This window comes from Suricata suricatta, chromosome 1 (assembly GCF_006229205.1).
Source record: "Suricata suricatta isolate VVHF042 chromosome 1, meerkat_22Aug2017_6uvM2_HiC, whole genome shotgun sequence".
In the NCBI taxonomy this organism is placed as follows: Eukaryota; Metazoa; Chordata; class Mammalia; order Carnivora; family Herpestidae; genus Suricata; species Suricata suricatta.
In genome coordinates this window covers 136,083,918-136,107,136 of record NC_043700.1, presented here as the reverse complement: position 1 = coordinate 136,107,136, position 23,219 = coordinate 136,083,918, and the positions used below count along the sequence as shown (strand labels likewise).

Here is a 23,219-nt window from a genome sequence, read left to right as displayed (position 1 = left end):
GGTCCTGCCCCGGAAAAGCCATGTGTGCGTGGGAGGATTGGAGGTAGGGAGCAGGTAGTGGAGAGAGCAAACTCGGCTCGTCTAGCTCTGCATACTACTTGCAACTAGTGTGGTATTTAGGAGATCCCGTACAGGCAGCATCAGGAAACGGTCAGGCCAAAGAGGAGACTTCTCTTTTTTCCCCTCTCTGTGCTCATGACCTTCTAATCATCTATTCCTCTGCAATGGACACCTGACCTGCTGGTAGAGAATTACAACCTTACCCAGCTCCTTCTTTTCTCAAACCATCGGCCTGTCCCGGTTCTGAACTCTTCACCTAATACCTGCAAGTTACTGAGCCCATCTCAATTGGGGTGGTGTCTTTACCAACCACAGGACACTGACACCTTACAGTCCATTTCATTAAAGGGCTGAAATTGGGGAGAGTGGACTTTAGAGGAGCAGACTGGCTTTGAAAAGGTCTGGTCTAGGTCAGCTAACTATCCTGCTGGTCTGGAGGCCCAATTTACTTTGCCAGACTGTATTCTAATCTCAAGATTTACAGAGTCCCTTGACAGCCCATCCCCCACACTTGAGTCACAGACTCAGGCAAATGAAATAGATCAGCAGCAACTTGCTCTAGGATCATGGATTGCTGCTAGAGGTAGCAGTGACTCCATAATAAACCATCTTAAGCTTCCTCGGACTCTTGATATCAGCCATCCTGTGAACTTCAAAGGATTTGGTCTAGCTATGGAATGGGACAATAAAAACTTCAATTCCCTCCTGGCTGTTCAAGATCTGCCTGTTCAGCTAGCTAGAAGAGAAGGGGAATGTCATGGGGATGGTGGAGAGCTGCCTGCAAATTCTCCACAGCAGGTGAAGAGTGCCAGGGCCTGGATCTGATAAATCTGTCCCTCAATAGATAGTTTTAGAAAAAGCCCTTTGGAACTGAAAATGGGAGTTCCCAATTTAGATGTTTCATAAGTAAACAACTCTGTTTATTATATTTTCTTAAATATGAAAATACACCTGGACAATAGTTGTTGTTTTTAAAAAGTAAAGATACAGCTGTGCTTGTGAACACAAATACAATGCAATGTGAAATTACTTTTATTAAATAATGCAACATGGTCTTTGGAACCTTTTGCAGAGCCTCAGAACTGAGGCTAGCAATATGTTAGTGGCACTGCTGAAAAAGTATTTTCCAGAAGAAACTGGCAAGCGGTCAAGTCCATTAGGGCATACGGAGCATCTATTGTTTTTTTCTATCTGATAAACTGATAAACTTCTCCTGGCACAGTATTCCAGATTTCCTGCAAAGAAAGTTTCTCCTCCTGTATTCTTATGCTTTATACTTTGAGATGAGCTGAGAGGACTCTTCCTGCTGGCTTTAGAGGTGGTCACGTGAATCTAGGCCAATCACACACTGGACTACAGGAATTGGGTCAACACATGGGTACATGACTCAACCACATACAGTGAATCATGTGAGGAAGTTAGTCCTTGATGAACTTAGACCTGTGAGATTATAGGGACTGACAGCCATCTTGCCCCTGTGTGGAGCCAAAGGAAAAAACAATAAAAAGAGCAAAGTCCAGAAATAGTGAAAGTCCCAAACCTGGGGACATTGTCTTGATGCCCTAGGTCAACCCATATCTGAAGTAACAGACTTTTCAGTGACATGAGCCAATACAGTTTCAGTTAAGTACTACTATATGGTAATATCTTTAAATGTTACATTTTTAAGAAATTCATAATATACACCAAAGATGATCTGGCTTTCTACTCTAACCTTTATAAAGTACTTACCATGTCTCAGGTACTAAAGTATTAAGCATGTTAACAATATTATCTAATAAAATCCTAACACCTTTATTTCCTTTCCAAACAGGTAGAGTAGGAATTTGAACCCTGGACTCCAGAGCATGTGAGACTAGTTCACTATTGTTGAGTCCATACCTTGGTCACATTTCACACTCCTAAGAGAGGTGGCTGTCCAAAATCTACTAGCTTCTTAATCTTTGTGTTCAAATTAACTAGGCAATGTTAACAAATGAAATCAATTGAATGGAACAGGATGGAGGCCCAGAACCTCCTTTCTTGCACTCTCCTCTCCCCAGGAATTCCAAAAGCTTTACATTTTTTTTAATGTTTTTTAATTTTATTTTTGAGAGAGAGAGAGAGAGAGAGAGAGAGAGAAAGCTGGGGAGGGGCAGAGAGAGAGGGAGACAGAGGATCCAAAGCAGAATTCACGCTGTCAGCACAGAGCCCGATGAGGGGCTCAAACTCACCTGAGCCGAAACCAAGAGTCGGACACTTAATGGAAGGAGACACCCAGGCACCCCACGAATTCCTAGGACTTTAAAAAAACTACGCTGAAAGCACTTCATGGGACACAATAAGAAAGGATGATGAAGATATATATATCCTCTACATACTCATATGGGACAATCACCAAGATATACTAAGTGGGAAAAAGGTATAGGACAGTATGTACAATGGGCTACATTTATTTGTGTTATTTAAAAAAAAGAAACAGAGGGATTAAATATACACATGTGTATATCTGGAAGGATAAACAAGGACTGTTTACATTGATTGTCTCAGTGGCCAAGGAATATATAGTAGGGGAACTTTTTATCATATATCCCTTTGTACTTTTAATTTTAACCATGTGAATGTATTACCTGTTTTAGAAGAAAAAAGAGCAAGGAAAAAGAAGAGAAGGAGAAGATGAAAACCATTTCATCAGTATGACTCCTCAAGCAAGGTAAGCTGGCCGCTGGGAGGTTGACTTGAGATGGTTCTCCCAGTGGGCTGAGATCTAGTCCTAAAAATATAAATCCTTTCTCCCACAGAACATTTATATTTACATATGACTAAACATTAATTATGAAGTTAGTCATTAAGGGCCAACAAAACATTCATAAACTAAAATTAGCATGTTAATAACATTATCTGAGAACCCTGATGCGGACTCTATTGAGGAAGTCAGGCTGCCACGCAATGCTTAGCAACGCTGCAGAATTTCTACTCCCATGCACACAAGCTGAAAGCAGGAATTTCCTCCTCTGGGGAATTCATTCATCCATTACAGTTACCGAGTGCTTACTATGTGTCAGATACCGTGCTAAGCACTGAGGATAGAGCATTTCACAAAAGGACTAAAATCACTGCCCTTATGGGCTCACATTCTGCTGATGAGAATATATAGACAATAAGCAAGACAAAGATATAAAATATTTACTATAGTCCCTTAGTCCTACAATGAACCCTTTTTTCACATTTTATGAAACCTAAAATTGAGATGCATCTTTTGGTAGATGCATCTGACAACTAGCAGAGTTTGATTTTTTCCTTTCTCTGAAGGGCACTTAATGATGTCTTAGATCTGATGAAATAAGGGAAAATAATCCACATGGGAAAATAATGTATCAGACTGACAAGTGCGACAGAGAGAAATAAGCAGAGGAGAGGGAGAAGGATTATGGGGAAATTGCAACTTAGAATAGCCAGGAGAGACTAGAGAGAGCAAGAGAGAGAATCCCAAACAGGGTCCATATGACCTGCAGAGCCTGCACAGGGCTTGACCTCATGAGCCACAAGACCATGACCTGAGCCAAAGAGGGATGCTTAACTGAGCCACACAGGCACCCCGATCTTGGAGCATATTTAACTAAAAACATGAAGGAGCAAGCCATTCCTCTATATAGGGGAAGTAGCAATCATCCCCAATATAGAAAAAGAACAAGCGGACAGAGAAGAGATAGGAGAGTACATTTCAGAACACAAGATTCCAGTGTGGCTGGAGTAGAGGGAATGTAGCAGGCGACGAGGTCAAGGGGATAACAGAAAGCCCAGATTATATAGGGAATTGTAGGCCATATTTCTACTTAGTGCATAATCCCTGCCTTGAGTGTAGAGGAGCTGGATAGCATAGTATCTAAGAGCACAGGTTTTGGAGTCAGATCCCAGATTTATGTCCCCGCTCCGCCATTTCCTGGCTGTATGACATCAGGCAAATTACTCTGCCTCTTTTGGCATCTGTAAAATGGGGCTACTAACACTACCCACCTCATAAAGCTGTCGTGAGGATTAGGTAAATTATTTTATGTAAAGCACTTTGAATAGACAGAGCCAGGCAAATAAAGAATACCACCTGTGTGTTTGATATTGTTATTATTGATTGGTTATGAATTTTAATTGCTGCTTCATCATTAGTAATTTATTTTTCTGATGTTTGGTTAATGGATAGTATTACATAATTGTACCAACAATGTTTGGGGAACACCTGGCTGGCTCAGTTGGTAGAGCATGTGACTCGTGAGTTTGGGCCCCACGTTGTACATAGACTTTAAAAAAAAATGTTTTTGGACACTGATTTTTCAGTAATTAGTCTTTAAAGGCCTGTCCATGGTGTATTTCAACTACAAATTAGCATCTCATCCTTCTGAGCAGGTATAGACAATACTCTACCATAAAACCATTGCTCCAACCAGAAAACAATCCTGTGTAATTATATTTCATTGTTTTGTTGAATTTGCCACTAGAAAGAAAGGAAAGATGGGGAAAGTCACTGAAGAGACACTGAAGTAGGGGATTGTAAGGAAGCAATTTAAAAAATGAATTTCAAACCAATTAATTTGTTAGTTACTTTGTGGTCAGCTTTGTTTATTTATTTTTGAGAAAGAGAGAGTGAGCAGGGGAGGGGCAGAGAGAGAGATCAGACGATCTGAAGCAGGCTCTGCATTGACAGCAGCAAGCCAGATGCAGGGCTCAAACCCATGAACTGAGAAATCATGACCTGAGCCCAGATCGGATGCTCAACTGACCGAGCCACCAAGGGACCTCCGGGTTTGGTTTAAAGAAAAATCACTTTTATTCACCCAAGTTAAAATTTTTGAGTATGTGTATTTTAATGATTTGGGGCATTCTTAACCTGAATGTTTAAATTTATGAAAGTCAGAAATATAATGGTATAAGTCTGGCAGTCACAGTTTTTCATGTTTTCTCTTCCTTTGAGAACCACTCATTGAACATCTATCATATTAAAGGAATTATGCTAAATGATTAAAGGGTACAAATAGGAACAAGATATTGTCCTAGGCTTTTCTCTATAAAATTAGTGGAAGTACATTCACATGTAATCCCTTCTCTTATATAAGGAGTCCATTTCATGGCTGTTCTGTAGTCATGATGGCTCTGCTCTCCTTTCTGACCCCAAATGGGGGACAAATTAGCCACTGTATCCTCTCTGCCTCCTCTTGAGACTGGAACTGGTGAGCACTCCACCCTCTTCCAGACACCAGGACAGAGGCAAGACTGTGAGGTCAAGGGGGAGAATGAGGGCCCCACCCTCATGTCCTCTGGACCCACTGTCCATCCCTCCTGCCCACAGTCCTTTCTGCTTAGGGGATGCTGTTAGGGAGGAAAACAGGTCAACTGGAGGGAAAACTCATAGTACAAGGTTACTGACCTATGATACTCACCAGTTTAAAACAAAGCAGGGCTCTTTGTTTTAAGGTTGGTGTCTTAAAAGAATTTAGTTAAAATGTCAAGGCACTTTTTTTTGTTTTTAATTACAAAAGAATATATATAGTAGATATCCATGAGCCCCACTCCAGAAGATAGGGTACAGTGAGGCACAGGAAGAAGGGGAGCAAAGAAAGGCTCAGGAAGGGGTGGGGCTTAGAGACTGGGTGAGGTTCTTTGCAAACATTACTTGGTAGTAAGAATGCTGAGCATTTATTGGTCATTTTTTTTTAGGCTGCAACAAAATGTCCCCATGGAAAATGTCTGAAGCAAATGTCAAGTGTCTAGTTTTAAAGCAGAGGACAATGTTTAGTGCATACTATTTTGTGCAGTATGATCCCAACCATTCTCTAAGTCACCCAAGCTTAAAACCTTGGCACTAGGAAAAAAACCTTTCACCATAGCCTTTGTTATATGTGTTATCTACAATTTCACCTCACAAATGGAAAAGGACCCTCCTCAGCACAATATTCATATACCATAATGTCTTCTTCATTTATCCATTAATATCACCTTTTATGACAGTGCTAACCTACGGAGATATGAAAATGAATAACATAGTCCCACCCCTAACAGTTTGGCTTCACAAGCATTTATTGAGTGCTTTCCACATATTAACAACTGCAAAGTGCTAGCATATACATATATATCTGGATATCAGGGAAAGCTTTCAGAGGATGCCAGACTTAAGTCTTAAGGAACTAGTAAGAGTTTCCTTGAAGAAGAGGTGGGAGGGGACGAGGATATCCAGGCATAATTCCAGAGCATGTGGGAGAGGCAGGAGCTGGAGAGATAAGAGCCAGAACCTTGTAGACCAAGCTACAGAGACTGGATTTTATTATGGAGCAGATGGACAACCACCGAAGGATCTTAAGAAGAGGACCAACATGGACAGATGTTTTCTCGTTGTTAGGCTCACCCAAGGGTGGACTGGAGACTGCACTGGATGGAAGCCAGGGCTTGAATGCAGCCAAACTAGTTAGGAAGCTACTGCTATAATTGTGGTGAGAAATGATGAGAATATAAACTATGCCAGAGGCAGAGAAGATGAAGACCAAAGGACCTGTTTGAGAAGTATTCTGTAAATAGAAATGAAAGGACTTGAATATTGGACGTGTGGAGGTGAAATCCAGAATATAAGATTCCTCTCAGCGTCCTTCTTCTAGCTTAGGCAATTATTTGGCTAGTGGTACAGTTGTGCGTGGCAGGGCACAAAGAAGCATACTGATTTCTTTTCTTTTTTCCCTCTTTAATAGAGGCCAGGGAAGATGCTGAGTTCAATTTTAAATAGTGAAATTGAGACCTGTGTGGCATCCAAGGAGAGAGGTGTATGAATCAGTAAGCTAACCAGACCCTACGCTTTTTAGGCTCAAGAAATTTACAAGACTACTCCAGAGGTATGTGTACCTACCTGGGCAATCTCATTTCGAAAGGGTCAGGGCACACCATTTTTTTTAAAATGACATTTTTCATGTTTAAAAAAAGCCACTAAAATGCAGGGGCTGAGTTAGTAACAAAATGTTATGCTACTAGCTGCCAAACTGCCACTACAGACCAATGTATTTTCTCTAACAGGCTAAATGCAGGGTTCAATCGGTTTCCATCTCACACTACTTGAAAATAGCGGCGTACCTGGTGTTAAGATCTAGGAATCCCTTTTACAACAGGTTTGAAGAGCAAGAACTGAGAAATGCGCCCTCCAGTGGCAGTGGAATGAGGGGGCTCTAGTACCCTTTTCACCACCAAACAAAGCCCTGTGAAGAAATGCAATTTGCGAGGATCAGAAGGCCACAAGGCTCGTACTGCTACACCACAAAACCAAACAACCCTCCCAGGGGCCGGGACCCCTTACCTGTCACGTCGGCCGAAGTAAAATTTCACTTTCGACTCAACAAAATACGACCCCAGATTCGATAGCTTGCAGTAAGTCCCCCTCGGCACAATTAAATACCCCGCAAGTCAAACCACGTACACAACCGGTATCTTCTCCAGTCGCCGGGGCCGGGCTTCTACCACGTGGGTGGTTGGGGCCAGCGGTAGCGACCTGAGAAGGGCGGGCGTAGGAGGCGTGTCCCTGCCGAGGGAGGCGGGACCTGCGCAGTGGGCGGGGATTGGGCGGATCCAAGCTACCGGCCTCCTCTTTCCTACTTTTCCCCTTTGCCTTCGCCCTTGGAGCCGCCACGTAATGCCACGTCCCCGCGCATGCGCATCTTGACTGGTGGCGGTGGCTGTTTCCGGGCTTAGGGGGGACTGGAGCGGCCGCCGAATACGAGGCGGTGGTGGCAGCGACTAGAGAGTGCAGAGTGCGGGCTTGGGGGCCAGGCCCTGCGGAGGGCAGGGAAAGTTACCTTTTCTTTCCCGAAGGGGCCGGTAGAGCCGGTGGCTAAGCGACAAGATGAATTTCCTCCGCGGGGTAATGGGGGGTCAGAGTGCCGGACCCCAGCACACAGAAGCCGAGACGGTGAGAGGAGCGCGACGGGTCTGGGACTTGGGAAGGGTTTGGGCAGGAACGGGACGGAGGGCTCGGGGGCCTGGAGGTGACTTCCTGCGTCCCACCGTGGGCTTGGGGTCCACATGCCGCCTCTCCCTTTGCCTCCTCCTCCCTCCTGAAACCCCCGAGTTATTCCCTTATGCCCCAGCGCAGCCCCGCACCGCGGCGTTTCGGCCCGGCTGACAGCAGCCGCGCCCCGAAGCACCGCAGGCCTGGCGTGAAGGGTGGTCCTCGGGTGATGCCGCCCCGGCAGGGCTCGATCCTGGGCACAGGTGGCCCGACTTGTCTTGTACAGCCCTTGGGGCCGTGGGCCCTTGCCGCCTCTCCCCTAGCCGAGAGGAACCTGAAGTCCTCCCTCCGGCGCAGCCTGGAATGGGGCATGGGGGAAAGCTACAAGAAGGTTTAAAACCCAGCTGTTGACGAGAGCAAGTGGCTAAGAATAAAACGATAGTTTGGGGGCACAAAGCCACCTGCTCCTGTCCCTTCGACTGGAGAAAGGTCGTTTTGCCAGGTGTTATTAGTTCAGACCTCGTTTTTCGGGTTCCTCCAACTCTGTGCCATTTGGGAAATACTCGCTTGGACGTACGGGGATGTTTCGCGCTCAAACCGCTTTGGGACACATACCGGCTTTGCCTTACACTCTCCCATTCAGAAGTCTGAAGTAACACGATTTGCAGCGTCACTTTGCAAAATTGTTAGTTACTGGAAGCAGTATTTGCTAGTTGGTTAAGTTTAAGATCAACTTAGAAGTTCGGTTAATGTTGTTAGAAATGAGTGTGTGTAACATTTTTAAAATAAACTACTTAAAGATAATTTTAGATCTACAGAAAAGTGACAAAGAATGACATTTTAAAGGTAAACTTTGTATAGTATTCATGAACATAACTGGGATATCTGTGAATGTAGGTCCTATGTGCTGTGTTACTGGGATCTTGAAGGATAATAATAGCTTTCATTTGTCAAGCTCTACCCTTGAGGTAGAGGCTTACCTTGAGGCTGAGCCCGTTATAGTCCATGTTCTCCTTTAATCTAACCACCCTGCAAGATAGATGATAGTATCTTCACTGTACAAATGAAGAAATGAGGTTTGGAGAGGTAAAGTAACTTGACCAAGGTCATGCTGCCAGTAGTGTTAGAGCCAGGATTCAACCATGGTTTGTCTTACTAACTAGCCTAGGTTTTCTTGCTGATGCCCAGATTTTATTTTATTTTTATTTTTTAAAAGTTTATTTATTTTGAGTGAGAGAAAGAGCATAGCAGGGGAGGGGCAGAGAGAGGAAGAAAGAGAGAATACCAAGCATGCCCTGAGCTGTCAGTCCAGAGCTGGGCACAGGGCTTGATTTAACCAACAGTGAGATCATGACCTGAGCCCAAATCAGACGTCCAAGGCATGACCAGCTGAGCCACCCAGGTACCCATCCATATTTTAATACTTGGGAATTTTGGAAATTTATGTAATGTTATTGAAATTAACCTCATAGATCTAGATTAGAACTGTTTAAAGCAGAAGTTTAAAGCTAGTGAGTCTGTTTTTCTTCATATGAAAATAAGGAGATTCTCGTTTGTGCACATGCACCCCCCCCCGCCCCGATTTTGGCTTCTTTCATCTGCTCAGGTGGCTACAAGGGTCCCGGGCCACCCCATTATAAGACCATGCTCCCTCCGGATTACCAAAGTCAGCCTACCTGTTGAGCTTTTGTTCATTTATTTTATGTCTGACATTTTTGTTTGAGGCTTATTAGGGCTTGCTTTGGCGTTAGACCTTGATATGAATCCTTGTCTTCCACCCCTAATTTTATTGGACCAGGAAAAAAAATGGATGATACCCTGAGTAAAGGAAGGGAACTTCCTGCTCTTATTGGGGTAAATGAAGATTAAATGAAATAAGAAATAGAGCCGGGCACTTAGTATAGTTTTTAATGCATATTTTTTTAGAGGAAGACTATTCTTTCTTTTTTTTTAAGTAGTTGGTCTTGTCACAATGACTTCTGTAGAAAAGATGGTGTACAATTAATTTAAGTATAGAATTGACAGCTGGAAGGCCCTTTGCAGATCATCCAGGTAAATCGCCTCATTTTACAAGCTAGGAACGTGATAGAGCATTAAAGCAAATTGTACAGTATTGCAGAGCTGAGTCTAGAACATTGGTCTTGCCATAGTGAATGGAACAATAGAATTTTTACATCATGATTTCAAATGAAGCTTGAGTATCACTTATGTATGTTGTCTATGTAAACTGAAAGGCTCTATTTTTGAGAGTGAGAGAGACAGAGTGTGAGTGGGGAGGAGCAGAGACAGGAGGTTGGCGGGGGGGAGACACAGAATCCAAAGCAGGCTCAGACCCTGATGTGGGGCTTGAACCACGAACCGTGAGATCATGACCTGAGCAGAAGTTGGACATTCAAACAACTGAGCCACCCAGGCACCCCTGTGTAAACTGAAAGGCAAGTGAGAGCCTTTGTTCTTGCCTAACTTTGAGTATGTATACTCAAAATTGGAAAACTAATTTATCTTTGAAGAGAATTAATAGCTTACTCCAACTTACACTATGAATAAAATTTGTTTCACCATCTTATTCGACAGGTAAAGGGGGTCATAGGTCACTAGTTTTGAAAATATTTGCAGGGGCTCTTGGGTGGCTCAGTCTGTTAAGCATCTAACTTGAGCTCAGGTCATGATCTAATGGTTTGTGGGTTCGAGCCCCGTGTCTGGCTCTGTGCTGACAGCTCAGGGCCTGGAGCCTGCTTTGCATTCTGTGTCTCCCTCTTTTTCTGTCCTCCCCCACACATGCTCTATCTCTCAAAACAATAAATAAATGTTAAAAAATTTTAATAAGTATTTGTAGAGCATCACATAGTGATGTAATATTATTTTAATTGGTGATTTTTTTTAATGTTTAAAAAAATTTTTTTTTTTTTTTTTGAGAGACAGAGCATAAACAGGGGAGGGTCAGAGTGAGAGGGAGATACATAATCTGAAGCAGGCTCCAGGCTCTGAGCTAGCTGTCAGCACAGAGCCTGATGCGGGGCTCGAACCCACAAACTGAGATCATGACCTGAGCCAAAGCCGGACGCTTAACCGACTGAGCCACCCAGGCGCCACATTAATTGGCGATTTGATCTGGCCTGGATATTCTAATTGCCAGAGTTGGGAACCTCTAACTTCTATGTTATTGTTTAATATTTTGTAATTTTTTCCATTTCTCTAAAATTAAGTTATTTTCATTGTGGTTTTCGATCTTTTGTGCTCTTCTCATCTTTTTTTCCAGCAGAAAGCCTCTTTTCTTGGTCTCAAGTCTACCTGTCCTTTATTTTCATTAATTTTTTTAATCTTGTTTTATTGATTTATTTTTAAAAGATTAAAAAAATTTTTAAGTTATCTCTACACCCAACATGGGCCTCAGACTTAGAACCCTGAGATCAAGAGTTGCATACTCTACCAACTGAGCCAGTTAGATACCCCTGAAATCTACCTGTCCTATAAATCTACCCCTTAATTTTTTCCCCATCAAGCTGCAGATACTCTTTCCCCCTCTGAACAGTCTTCACATTTTAACTAGATTGTGCATTTCCTATGCTTTTTACCTTTTCCTATCATATGTATATGTTTTATCTCTTCTTCTAGACTCTTAAAACCCTTTGGGCAGAATTCATATGTATTTTAATCTTTGTTTTACCATAGTAGTAGATAGTAAGTATTTGTTAAATGAATGAATTATAGTGTTATATGAAAGAAATCCCAAATCTATAATCATAGCAGCCTTTATATTACTAGATGCTAAAACAGTGCTTTTTAAAGACTGTAGGAATTAAAAGTCTAGCATGATTGATGTCCAGTTTGTCAAACTTAAGGGATTTTTCAAATTTCAGATTGCCTTTAGTGCTTTTCTACTTTCTCGTACTGAATTTAAATGTCTTCTGAATGTTAAGAGTTATGTTATTGATTTCTTTTTTAATTTTCTAAGGTTTGTTTACTTATTTTGAGAGAGAGAGAGAAAATACAAGCAGGGGAAGGCCATAGAAAGAGGGAGAGAGAGAATCCCAAGCAGGCTCCCCACTGACAGTGTGGAACTGAATGCAGGGCTCAAACTCATACCTGAGGTGAGACCAAGAGTCAGACACTTAACCAACAGAGCCACCCAGGCACCCTATATTATTAATCATTTTTAAGATTTTATTACTTTTAAGTAATCTCTACACCCAACATGGGGCTTGAATTTACGACCCCAAGATCAAGACTTACAGGCTATATGACTGAGCCAGCCAGGTGCCCCATTATTGATTTTATAATACCTAACTCTTCAAGAGTAACTTTTTAAAAAAATAATCCCTAAGATATTATTCCAACCTATCAAAGGGACATTTTTTAAAAAGTTTATTTATTTATTTATTTGGACAGAGAGAGAAGGAGGGAGAGTATTCCCAGCAGGCTCTGTTGTCAGCACAGAGCCAGATTGCGAGGCTCCACCCCACAGACTGTGGGATCATGACCTGAGCTGAAATCAAGAGCCGGTAGCCCAACGGATTGAGCCACTCAGGTGTCCCAAGAGTAACTTTTGATTGGTATCAAGATGTTTTCTAGAGACAAAGTATTTGTATCATATGATAGTCAATAATTCTATAAAATTCTCAAAAACATGTTAAGTTTAGAATTTCATCCACATTAAACCTTTCATATTTTAGAGTCAAATACTTTTAAATTTGATTCCTCTTTTTTTTTTTTTTTTTTTACTTTAGAGAAAGGCATTGATTTCTGGTGATGAAACCACCTTAGCCTTTGCAGACTAAGGAGAGTACTTGACATACTTTGCAGGGTACAAATAAACACTAATTATAGTAAAGGTCCTACTTAGTTTTTTTAATGCTCACACATATTTAATTTTCCATCTATCATGTAATAGATTTTTTTTTTAATTTTAAGCTAGTTTCTTGAAAATCCCAAGAGAAATGTTAACTACACTTGATGATAAATCATAGGGGGATTTTCTTTTCTCAAGTTGTATCCCAAGTCATAAAAGTTGCGTAAGTCCGGAAGAAGTATGCAATTACTGTACTTGTAAGTCATCTCTTTTTTTTTTTTTAATGTTTATTCATTTTGAGAGAGAGAGTTCACAAGTGCAAGCGGGGGAGACATAGAGAGACAGGGAGAAAGAGAATCCCCAGCAAGCTTCGTGTTGTCAACCTGAGCCTGGCCCCGAGCCTGACACAGGGTTTGATCTCATGAACTGTAAGATCATCACCTGAGCCAAAATCAGGATTGGGTGCTCAAATGACTGAGCCACCTATGTGCCCCAAGTCATCTCCTTGATCAGCTGGCTTAAAAAGCAGAAGGGCTAACAATATAGAGACAGCTGTACTTTCTTGTAATAAAAACTGTTAAAGAATGTGTGTTTAAATTTAGATCTAGCTTTGGTTTGGTCAAGCACATTTTGTACCACATTACTATAAATGTATAGTCTAAAACTCCTGTTTGGGTTCAACTTGCATATTCTTTATTAATAACCAGATCAGTGTCATCACTGGTATGTGTTTTTTCTCTTGGTTCTCTTACAGTAACAATGTGAGAAAACAATATGAAAAAACCATAATAATGATTTGTGTATTGATCACTTCTGTCCAACCAAATATGTCTCTTACTCTTTTTAAGTAGTGTCTGTTGAAAACTACGTGGCCTTTTAAAAAGGTTAATTTGTAGATTATTAAGGGAAGTTAAAAAAAAAAACTAGAATTGCTTAAATATTACACACCCTACTAGTAGCAAGGTATGTTCCAAAAAACATGAGTAGATGTACTTAAATTTCTTATCAAAGAAGTGTGTTAGGTGATGTCCAGAAACAAAACAAAAAACCTAATATTTATGCAAGGTTTATTAATAAGCAGTTCTCAAATATTTTCAACATGTAGGTATAAAGTAAGTTGTGTTTATCAATTTTATTTGACCAGATCTTTTTTGCTCTGGAGACCTTGTAGATCTGAGTGTTCTGAAGAACATACTTTGGGAAGAATTGTCCTAGAGGATATATTTTTAAAAGGAATACTACATTTTAATAGTCTTTCATTATTAACAGTTTATCATGAAGTGTTGCCATTTAAATACCTAAAAGATTGGGGCTCCTGAGTAGCTTAGCCAGTTAAGTGTCCAACTTTTGCTCAGGTCATGCTCTCGTGGTTCATGGGTTCGAGCCCCACATTGGCTCTGTGCTAACAGCTCAGAGCCTGGAGCCTGCTTCGGATTCTGTGTCTCCCTCTCTCTGCCCCTTCCCCACTCATGCTCATGCTCTCTCTCTTTCTTTTCCTTTCCAAAATAAATAAACATTAATTAAAAAGATACCTAAAAGATAAAATAAGTTTTGGTGCTTTGTGGTTTGAGAAGTAATTGTAATCACTCTTGAATCTGATTATCGTTTGGAGAGAATTTAAAAATTTCTTATGTAAACTTGCTAATAGGAGATACCATTTTTCTCTCTTTCTGTATTCACATTTTATTGTTTATACTGCATTGGTATTTTTTGTCTGTTGTGGATATCATAGAAAAGGGCTGCTTATATTTTTATATTTCAGGCAGAAATGCTATAAACATTTTTTAATTTTTTTAATGTTTATTTATTTATTTATTTTTGAGAGATAGAGAGAGACAGCACGAGCAGGGGTAGGTCAGAGAGAGAGGGAGACACTGAATCCGAAGCAGGCTCCAGGCTCTGAGCTAGCTGTCAGCACAGAGCCCAGTGTGGGGCTCGAACCCAGGAACCGTGAGATCATGACCTGAGCCGAAGCTAGACGCTTAACCGACTAAGCCACCCAGGCGCCCCTAAACATTTTTGTATGAAAAGTTACTTCCTTTAATTTGAAAACTTTGGCGGTGTTGAGACTTTCAGATGCTAGCATTTGTGATAGGCTAATTTGGTAGACAAGTTTCATAATGATGCCTTGCTTGAAAAAAATGTTCTTTTGAAAAGCATTGTTCATTTCTTAGAGAAAGCATGGAGAATAAATGAGGCAGTATATTACCTTGGCTGACTTATTGGTAATTGTAATGGAAATAGATTATATTAGATTCTCTGGGTTTATTTACAAAGAGACTGGTGTTTGACTTTGTAATGTTCCTACGTTTTTGGTTTTTTTTTTAGCTCATAGTAATTTAGGTCATCTGAAGATAAGACTGACCTTTGCTTTTTTTTTTTTTTGCTTTTTTTTTTTTTTTTTTTTTTTTTTTTTTTTTTTTTTTTTTTTTTTTTTTTTTTGGTAAAAGCCTCTCAGTTGTAAAGTTTAATTTAAAATAAATTTCTGCTTTTTGTGTTCTGAAACACTAATATTTTTTATTAAAAATTTTTTTTTAAGTTTTGATTATTGGTTAACATGAATAATTTTAGTCCTGCAGTAGTCATGGTTAAAGTTCTCTCCAGGGAAGCTAGAACTATGTTTTAAACTTCATGGAGGCAGTTATATGATCAAATAAGTTGGTATTAGGTGCTTGATAAATATTTATTGAATAACTGGTTGAACGAGATTTTTTTATTTTATTTTATTTATTTTTAATCTTTATTTTTTAGAGAGAGGGCACCGACGGGGGACGGACAGAAAGAGAGGGGACAGAGGTTCCGAGGGGGGGCTCTGCACTGATAGCAGCAAGCCCAACACAGAGTCAGAACCCATGAACCATGAGATCATGACCTGAGCCAAAGTTGGACACTTAACTGACTAAGCTATCTAGGCTTCCCTGAATTAGATTTTTTTAATTGGCATTCTGTCCTTCATTTTTGCATGTCAGTTAAATAGTTACTGAATACTAAAAAAACAAATACTGCAAATTACATTATGGCAGTGTCTTTAAATTGTAAATGTACTTTGAACATGCTGGATTTTTTTTCCCAAGTTTATTTATTTTGGGAGAGAGCATATCCACACCCTTGTGCACAAGTGGAGGAGGGGCAGAGAGAGAGAGGGAGAGAGAGAATTCTAATCAGGCTCCGCACTATCAGTACAGAGCCCAACACAGGGTTTGATCTCATGAAATGTGAGATCATGACCTGAGCTGAAACCAAGAGTCAGATATTTCTCTATCTGAGCCACCCACATGCCCCATCGTGACAGTTTTATGTCACCTTCCTTTTTTCCATTTTTACTTTTTAGTGGTTTTTCATTTTCACATTTCTCATCTCACTTTTTTCTTTCCTAGCCACTCCCATTCACATTGCTTCTTTTTTGGTCTCCTTTGTGTATCTCTGAAGAAAAGTAAATGCCACTGTTGGTTAGCAAAGCAAACAAATATTAAATTCAGATTTTTAGGTTGTCATTCTGATTATGCTCAATTTACCAATTGCTAGTGAGATTATTTGCCCTTTTTGTCTTGGTAAGTGGAATTGTGAATCTCATGTGATAATTACTGAAAATGATGAAAAGTTCTGATGCATAATCACCTGTATGAGTTACATTATCTTATGCATATTATCTTTTTAATTAGCTTTTTAATTTTTTATTATACAAAATACCAAACAATACTAGTAAAGTTTAGGGCCTCCTTGACTACCATCTCTAATTTCAGTTCTCTTTCCAGAAATAACCATGATTCTTAATGTGATTTAAATCCTTTCAGAGTTTTATAAATAGTTATACATTTGTACAATATAGAATTATATAATTGTATGGTCATATTAATCTTTTTTCATAAATGATATACTGTTTATAGTGTTTTGCAATTTACATTTCCACTGGTTGATATGTCTTAGAGATCTTTGCCTGTTAAAACATAGAGCTACTTTATTAGAATTATTTAAAATACCAGATTTTAAGTTACTTTGTTAACTACACTATACTTAGACTATAAAAGCATCTTGATAACAGGATACATGTCCATTTATTTTGAGAGAGAGAGCGCGCATGCATGTAAGCAGGTGAGGACAGAGCGGGAGAGAAAGAATACCCCAATCAAGCTCTGTGCTGTCTGTGCAGAGCCTGACTCGGGGCTCCATCTCACAAACCATGAGATTGTGACCTGAGCCTGAACCAAGAGTCAGAGCTTAACTAAGCCACCCGCCTGCCAGGATACATGTCCAATTCATCACCGTGTTAATTGCTCAGAGCACCTAATACTTAGCATAATATAAATTAGTTGAAGAACTACTGTCTTTTGAGTTTTTCCCTACCACCCCTTTCTTGTCTTTCTAAATAAACAGAACTCAGGGTTAAATTTTATCCAAATACGTTTTTTTCTTTTTAGAACTGTTTTTTGTTAATATGTAGTATTCTGTTTTTAATGCAAGAGTCACAAACCCAAACCCCAGTAGTGTCCATTGGGTAACATTGGCAGGTTGGCTGAAAGGAGAGCAGAGGTCTGGCTGGAACCAGAGCCTGCGTATCCTGCCTTGAGAGCATAGATGGTGCTCAACTGCAGCCAGTTGTTGCCTCTAGAAATGTAGGCTCAGAGAGCCAACTTAATGTTAACGGTTAAGGACTCACACTGCATGGCTTTGAATCCTATCAACCACTTACTAGTTTTGTGAAGTTGGATTTACCCATCATACCTCTGTTTCCTCATCTCTGAAGCATGGATAATAATAGTGCCTATTGTATAGGGTTTTTATGTAGATTGATTGGCACATACTAAATGCTATGTATTGCTGTATTTTAACAATTCTGAGATGCATATTAGCATGCGAACATCTCTGAAATCACTTTGTATCATGTAATTATAATAGACAGTATTTCTTTTTGTTAGGTGTTACATTAAAAACTGCTGGATCTTGTGGCATCTAGCTGGCTCAGGTGCTAGAATATGTGACTCTTGATCTGAGTGTGCTGAGTTTGAGACCCACATTGAGCCTAGAGATTACTTTAAAAAATGGTGGATCTTATAATTGATGGCTTCTTAAATTGCATGAAATACAGTATTAGCTACATTAGCTTTCAGGCTAATTTTCCTCCAGAAAGGTAGAAATAATGGATTTCTGTATAAAATCTTTCATTTTGAGATGTTGGCTTAAAATTATTTTATAAACACTAGCCCAAATACATTTCAGATAGTATACCAAAAAAATACGTTACTATTTACCAGGAAAGATTATTTTAACTTATTAAAATTTTTTTTAATTTTTTTTTTATTTCTGAGAGAAACACAGAGTACGAGCAGGAGGGGGCAGAGAGAGAGAGGGAAACACAGAATCTGAAGCAGGCTCTATGCTCTGAGTTGTCAACTCTTGTCAACTCAGAGCCTGATGTGGGACTTGAACTCACAAACAGTGACCCATTACTTGAGCTGAAATCAGACGTTTAAACCGAGCCACCAGGTGCCCTGAGTATTTTTAACTTATTCTAAATGTTGAGTATTATGTAGCCTTAGAGTTTATCTAGTTTATTCTTTCATCTTGCAGATGATGAAACTTAGATTATATTTAAGGTATAGTCTATCCTTGTTATTATCTGTTCCATCTTTGCAAATTCACCTATGCTAAACTTTGTTTGTAACTTCCAAAATCAGTACGTGTATCCCTTTCATGTCATTTATGGACACGTGTAGGGTAGTGAAAAATTTGAATCACCTGATCTGTGAGTCACCAATTGAGGTCAAACAAGGAGTTACTCTGCCTTCTTGTTAAACCAGTGTCCTTTTCACAGTCTATATAGTGTCATATATTTTTTTTTGCATTTTTGTGCTTCTTGTTGTTGATTTCACTGTTAAAAATGACCCCACATGAAGTGCTGCCTAGTGTTCCTAAAGCTCAAGAAGGCTGTGGTGTTTCCACGGAGAAAAACATATGTGTTATAAAAGCTTCCTTCAGGCATGAGTAATAGTGCTGGTGACTATGTGTTCAGTATTAATGAATCAAGGACATGTATTAAAAAATACGTCTTTAGATAAATACACATAAAACAAGGTTATATATTGGATTGATTGGGGAAAATATGACCATAGGCTCACAGGAACCTAGCCCTGTATTTCTCTTAGAATGCAAAGGTTCATTATCTGCTAATTCATTGTTTCGAGGTCACTTACAGCACATAACTACCATGAATAACAAGAATCAACTTTTTCAGAAAGTAGATAAACAGTGAGTCAGTTAGGTGCTATGTTAGAGCACATAAGAGAATAAAAGCAAGGTTAAATAGATTCTGGAAATTTCTTTAAGTTTTTCTGTTTAGTTATTGAAGCAATAGTGAAAACATGCTTATTATAAATAATTTATATCAGTATGTAATCTAAAATTGCCCCTTTCATCTTCCCATCACAATCTCATTTCCCATTGCCAGGGGTAATTGCTAGTGACATTTAGCATACATACTTCCAGAATATTTTCTTTGCATTTGCCAATATGTTTATTATACGAGTGAGTTTCATTATGAGAGTAGCACCTGGGTGACTCAGACAGTTAGGCGTCTGGCTCTTGACTTCAGCTCAGGTCACAATCTCATGGTTCATGAGTTCAAGTTCCGCATAGGCCTCGTGCTGACAGTGCAGAGCCTGCTTGGGATTCTCTCTCTCTCCCTCTCTTCTCCTCCATTGCTCTTGCTGTCTTTATCTTTCAAAATAAATAAATGAACAAAAAGAAGAGTGGCATAGTAAATTAAAAATTTAATAGTAGATGAGGCACCTGGGCACTCGGTTAAACGTCCAACTTTGGCTTAAGTCATGATCTCATGGTTCATGAGTTCAAGCTCCACACCAGGCTGGCTGCTGTCAGTGCAGAGCACATTTTATATCCTCTGTCCCCCCCTCTCTCTGCCCCTCTGCTGTTTGTGCTCTCTTGGAAATAAACATTAAAAACGTATGTATATTAAAAAATTTAATAGTAGGTACAAGGATTTTTCTATTCAGTAAACAGTAAACATAGATTCCCATAGAGTTTTTAAAAAATTTACAAACTTCTTGTCTCAAGCAAATAGGCTGCAGTATTTTCCTTTGTTGTTACCAGTTTTCTGTTCTGTAACCTTACATGTCTTTTCTGGATTTATATCTCTCTTTATTCAGGCAGTGAAATTCTAGGAAAGGAACTTGTTTCAAAGATACAGAATGGTTACCTGAAATGTTGTGCGTTGGTAGTCTACTGAGATAATGACTATTTTGGTAAAAAGTCTGACTTTTTAACAATGCAGACTTGATTCAGTTCTTCCGTATTGTAACTCATTCTTTGGATCAGTAATGGCATCAAAATGTTAATTAAGGAGAAAATGGTATTAAAATATGTGGGATTTAAACCTTTTACTCCCTTTCCAGTTCTCCCATCATGTCGATGAGAGGGTTGAGGATTGAGACAAGAGTTTGTGACTTCAAATACCCAGTACATTTATGCATTTTGCTTTAAAATTTTTTAAGTGTAATTTATTTGTTTGTTTGTTTATTTAGAATCCCAACCAGGCTCCACACTGTCAGCACAGAGCCCAACATGGGGCTCAAACTCACATACTGTGAGATCATGACGTGAGCTGAAACCAAGAGTTTGGTGCTCAGCTTTCAACTACAATTTGGCTTCCCGTGGTTGGTTTCTGAGATAGTGAGGTGCTGGTAACAAAGTCCCTCACTTTAGGATCCCATTTGGGACACTGAATAAATTTATCCTTTAACTCTAAAACACTATCCTTTCCTTTTAATGGTAACGTGCTCATTCACTCTGCTTCCCTACTTTTCCACTGGCTTTGTTTTGTTACCCATTACCCACACTTCTGGCTATATCCAAGTCAGTGCTTCACTTGGGACCCTCTGACCAACGAGGCTATGTAAAGTCACACTCTCCACCTAATCACTATCTCATTTTCCTAATTATTCCCCTTGCCATACCATTTTCTTTCTTCATCTTAATTATTTTTAATGTTGTCTCTTTGCCATTGTCATTTCATTAGAATAGGTACCTTCTACAGTGGCTTACTGCTGTTCCTCAAGAATAGAATTTTGCAGTGCTTTGCAGAATGTTAAGCACCTAATAATATTTCTCAAACTGTCTATGGCGAAAGACCAGTGCTTTAGTTTTGTTTTTTCTTTTTTTTTTTAGTTTCCAATGAATCACAGACCAATACTTCCGTAAAGCACAGTAAAAATGAATTGCTGGGAAAATGGAGTAACGGTACACATAGACATACTCATGTGCATAAAAATATTAAACCCTGTTTTTTTTAATAGCCATTAAATATCCAGTTGCAGAAGTTTCTAAATGGTTCTTACCTTACCTTGTCATAGACCACTGCTTTCTGGCTGCGCTGATCATGGCCCCCACGAGGATAGCAGCACTCTGATGTTTGTTGAATGAATGAATGAATGAATGCACTGTCCACTTTGGGTTATGGTACTAAATTCTTCAGATTTACTGTTCTTTTGACCTTTGTCCTTATCAAAACCCAGAGTGTTTGCTGAGATATAGAAGAGTGAATGCTGATTCATGGTAATCAAACTTCAGCTAGCTTTACTCACTGCTGCTTTTTTTAATTTTTTAATTGTATCTTTAAAAAACAATATTTGACCCTATGTTTGTTTAAGGAAAAGCTGTGGAAGTTGAATCCCAAACAGTGGCTATCCCAGACATTTTATTCTTTAGAGCCCTCAGCCTCTTAAATTCAGTTCTTTTAATTATTCTTTTGCCTTGTTTATCCCTCAGCTCATTGCCCATTACCACCACCCTAAAACTTTTTTTCTTAACCTTATTCCTTATCTGTTATAATGAGCTGACCTTTTTTTCTCTCTTTTTCCATCCCAAATTGTCCTTATCTCAGCCAGGTTAATTCTAAAAGAGGGAGTACATTAATTTTTGTATTTTTTCTGAAGTACTTATAGAACACTGATTTTTTTAATACTTGGTAGCAGCTCCTCCCCCCTGTAGCTTCTGATTATAGCTTTCACAAGGTAAAAAGTAAAGCTCCAACTCCTTTAGGAGTGAGACAACCCTGGCTGACCAGTTGAGTCAAAGGCTTCTCAGTGACCTTTAGTGAGCTATAGTGCAAGTAAAACCTATTCATAGAAACTGCACTTCAGTCTCCCCCTATAAAGTCCTGCAGTCCATGTAGTTTGCACCAGTAACTCAGATTCACATTTTTCTGCATAGGACGCAATATAAGCTATTAGAGTGTGGGCTTTGGAATGAGACCTCTACAGCTTGGGTAAAAAGAATCTGGACTGTGCCACCAAATTGGCAGTGTATTTTGGGATGTACTGCTTTGCTTTTGAGCCTTAGTTTCTTTTGTAAAATAAGTACTAAGAATGCATGGGGCAGAAGATATTCACTGTCTATGCCTAGATGCAAGGAAGACTTAGAAAGTAGTCTATGTAGATAGACATCTATGTCCCAGCTAAAGCACAAAGTTCAAATAACTGAAAGGAGAAAATGGAAAATGAGGCACAGTTATACTGCATTAAATTGGTTTTTCAAGTAAGGAATAAGTGGCATAATGGTCTTTGAGATCTACGGTTTCTAAATATAACTTAACCATTCTTGTGCTACAAAGTTTTTGCTTGGTAACTACCAACTGATAAATATAGACTCTGTTTGACCTAAAACATGGCTAAATCTTTGTAAGGTCTGGAACGTATGTTTTCCTTTCATTTGGTTTCAGTCATCTGTAAAGAGTAGCAGTGTAACACAGAGAGGTCACGTATTCAGAAACCTCAGCCATCTGGAATATTAGCAGGAGGTAATAGGCTTTCCTATATAGCAAAAGTAGAAGTTGCAAGGCCCATGTACTCAATCTTGATTTCAAGCCTGACTGATTTTTTTTGTTATAGAAAAATTGTATTTGAGTGCTTGGATGGCTTAATCAGTTAAGTGTCTGACTTCAGCTCAGGTCATGATCTCCTGGTTAGTGGGTTCAAGGCCCATATTGGGCTCTATGCTGACAGCTCAGAGGCTAGAGCCTGCTTTGGATTCTGTGTCTCCCTCTTTCTCTCTTCCCCTACCCCGCTGGCTCTCTATCTCTGTCTGTCTGTCTCTCAAAAATAAACATTTTTTTTAAATTTTAAAGAAAAATTATATTAGTATCTAACTTAATTATCAAATATCTCAGTAGCAAATTAAAATATGCAAAATTAAATGGTCTGTTAAACACATATATGATGGAAGTGACAGCCAAAAGCATGATAGAAGAATTACACAAAAAAGTCATAAGAAGCTTGGTAATAACAAAGTTTGTTAACATTTCTTGAATATTTGTAGGTGCCAGGTACTAGGCAAAGCCTTTTATATTCATTACTTTGTTTAACACCTTAGATGTTGGTCTTACATATGTCTTGAGAGGACTTT

General features: G+C 39.4%; 2 protein-coding genes across 3 annotated transcripts in view; one reads left to right on the top strand and one right to left on the bottom strand.

The window, feature by feature from the left end:
- The window catches only part of G3BP2 (G3BP stress granule assembly factor 2), an 80,560-nt gene extending 73,051 nt beyond the window's left edge, over window positions 1-7,509 (bottom strand). The window contains exon 1 of the mRNA XM_029944851.1: window positions 7,367-7,509. The gene's annotated coding sequence lies outside the window, so the exon portion shown is untranslated. The remainder of the gene's footprint in view (window positions 1-7,366) is intronic.
- Window positions 7,510-7,728: 219 nt separating this feature from the next.
- Window positions 7,729-23,219, top strand: part of USO1 (USO1 vesicle transport factor) — a 92,087-nt gene continuing 76,596 nt past the window's right edge. For both annotated transcript variants that reach the window (XM_029944829.1, XM_029944821.1), the window contains exon 1: window positions 7,729-7,975. In XM_029944829.1, coding sequence (XP_029800689.1) covers window positions 7,910-7,975 — 66 coding nt within the window. In that variant the 5' untranslated portion in view covers window positions 7,729-7,909. The remainder of the gene's footprint in view (window positions 7,976-23,219) is intronic.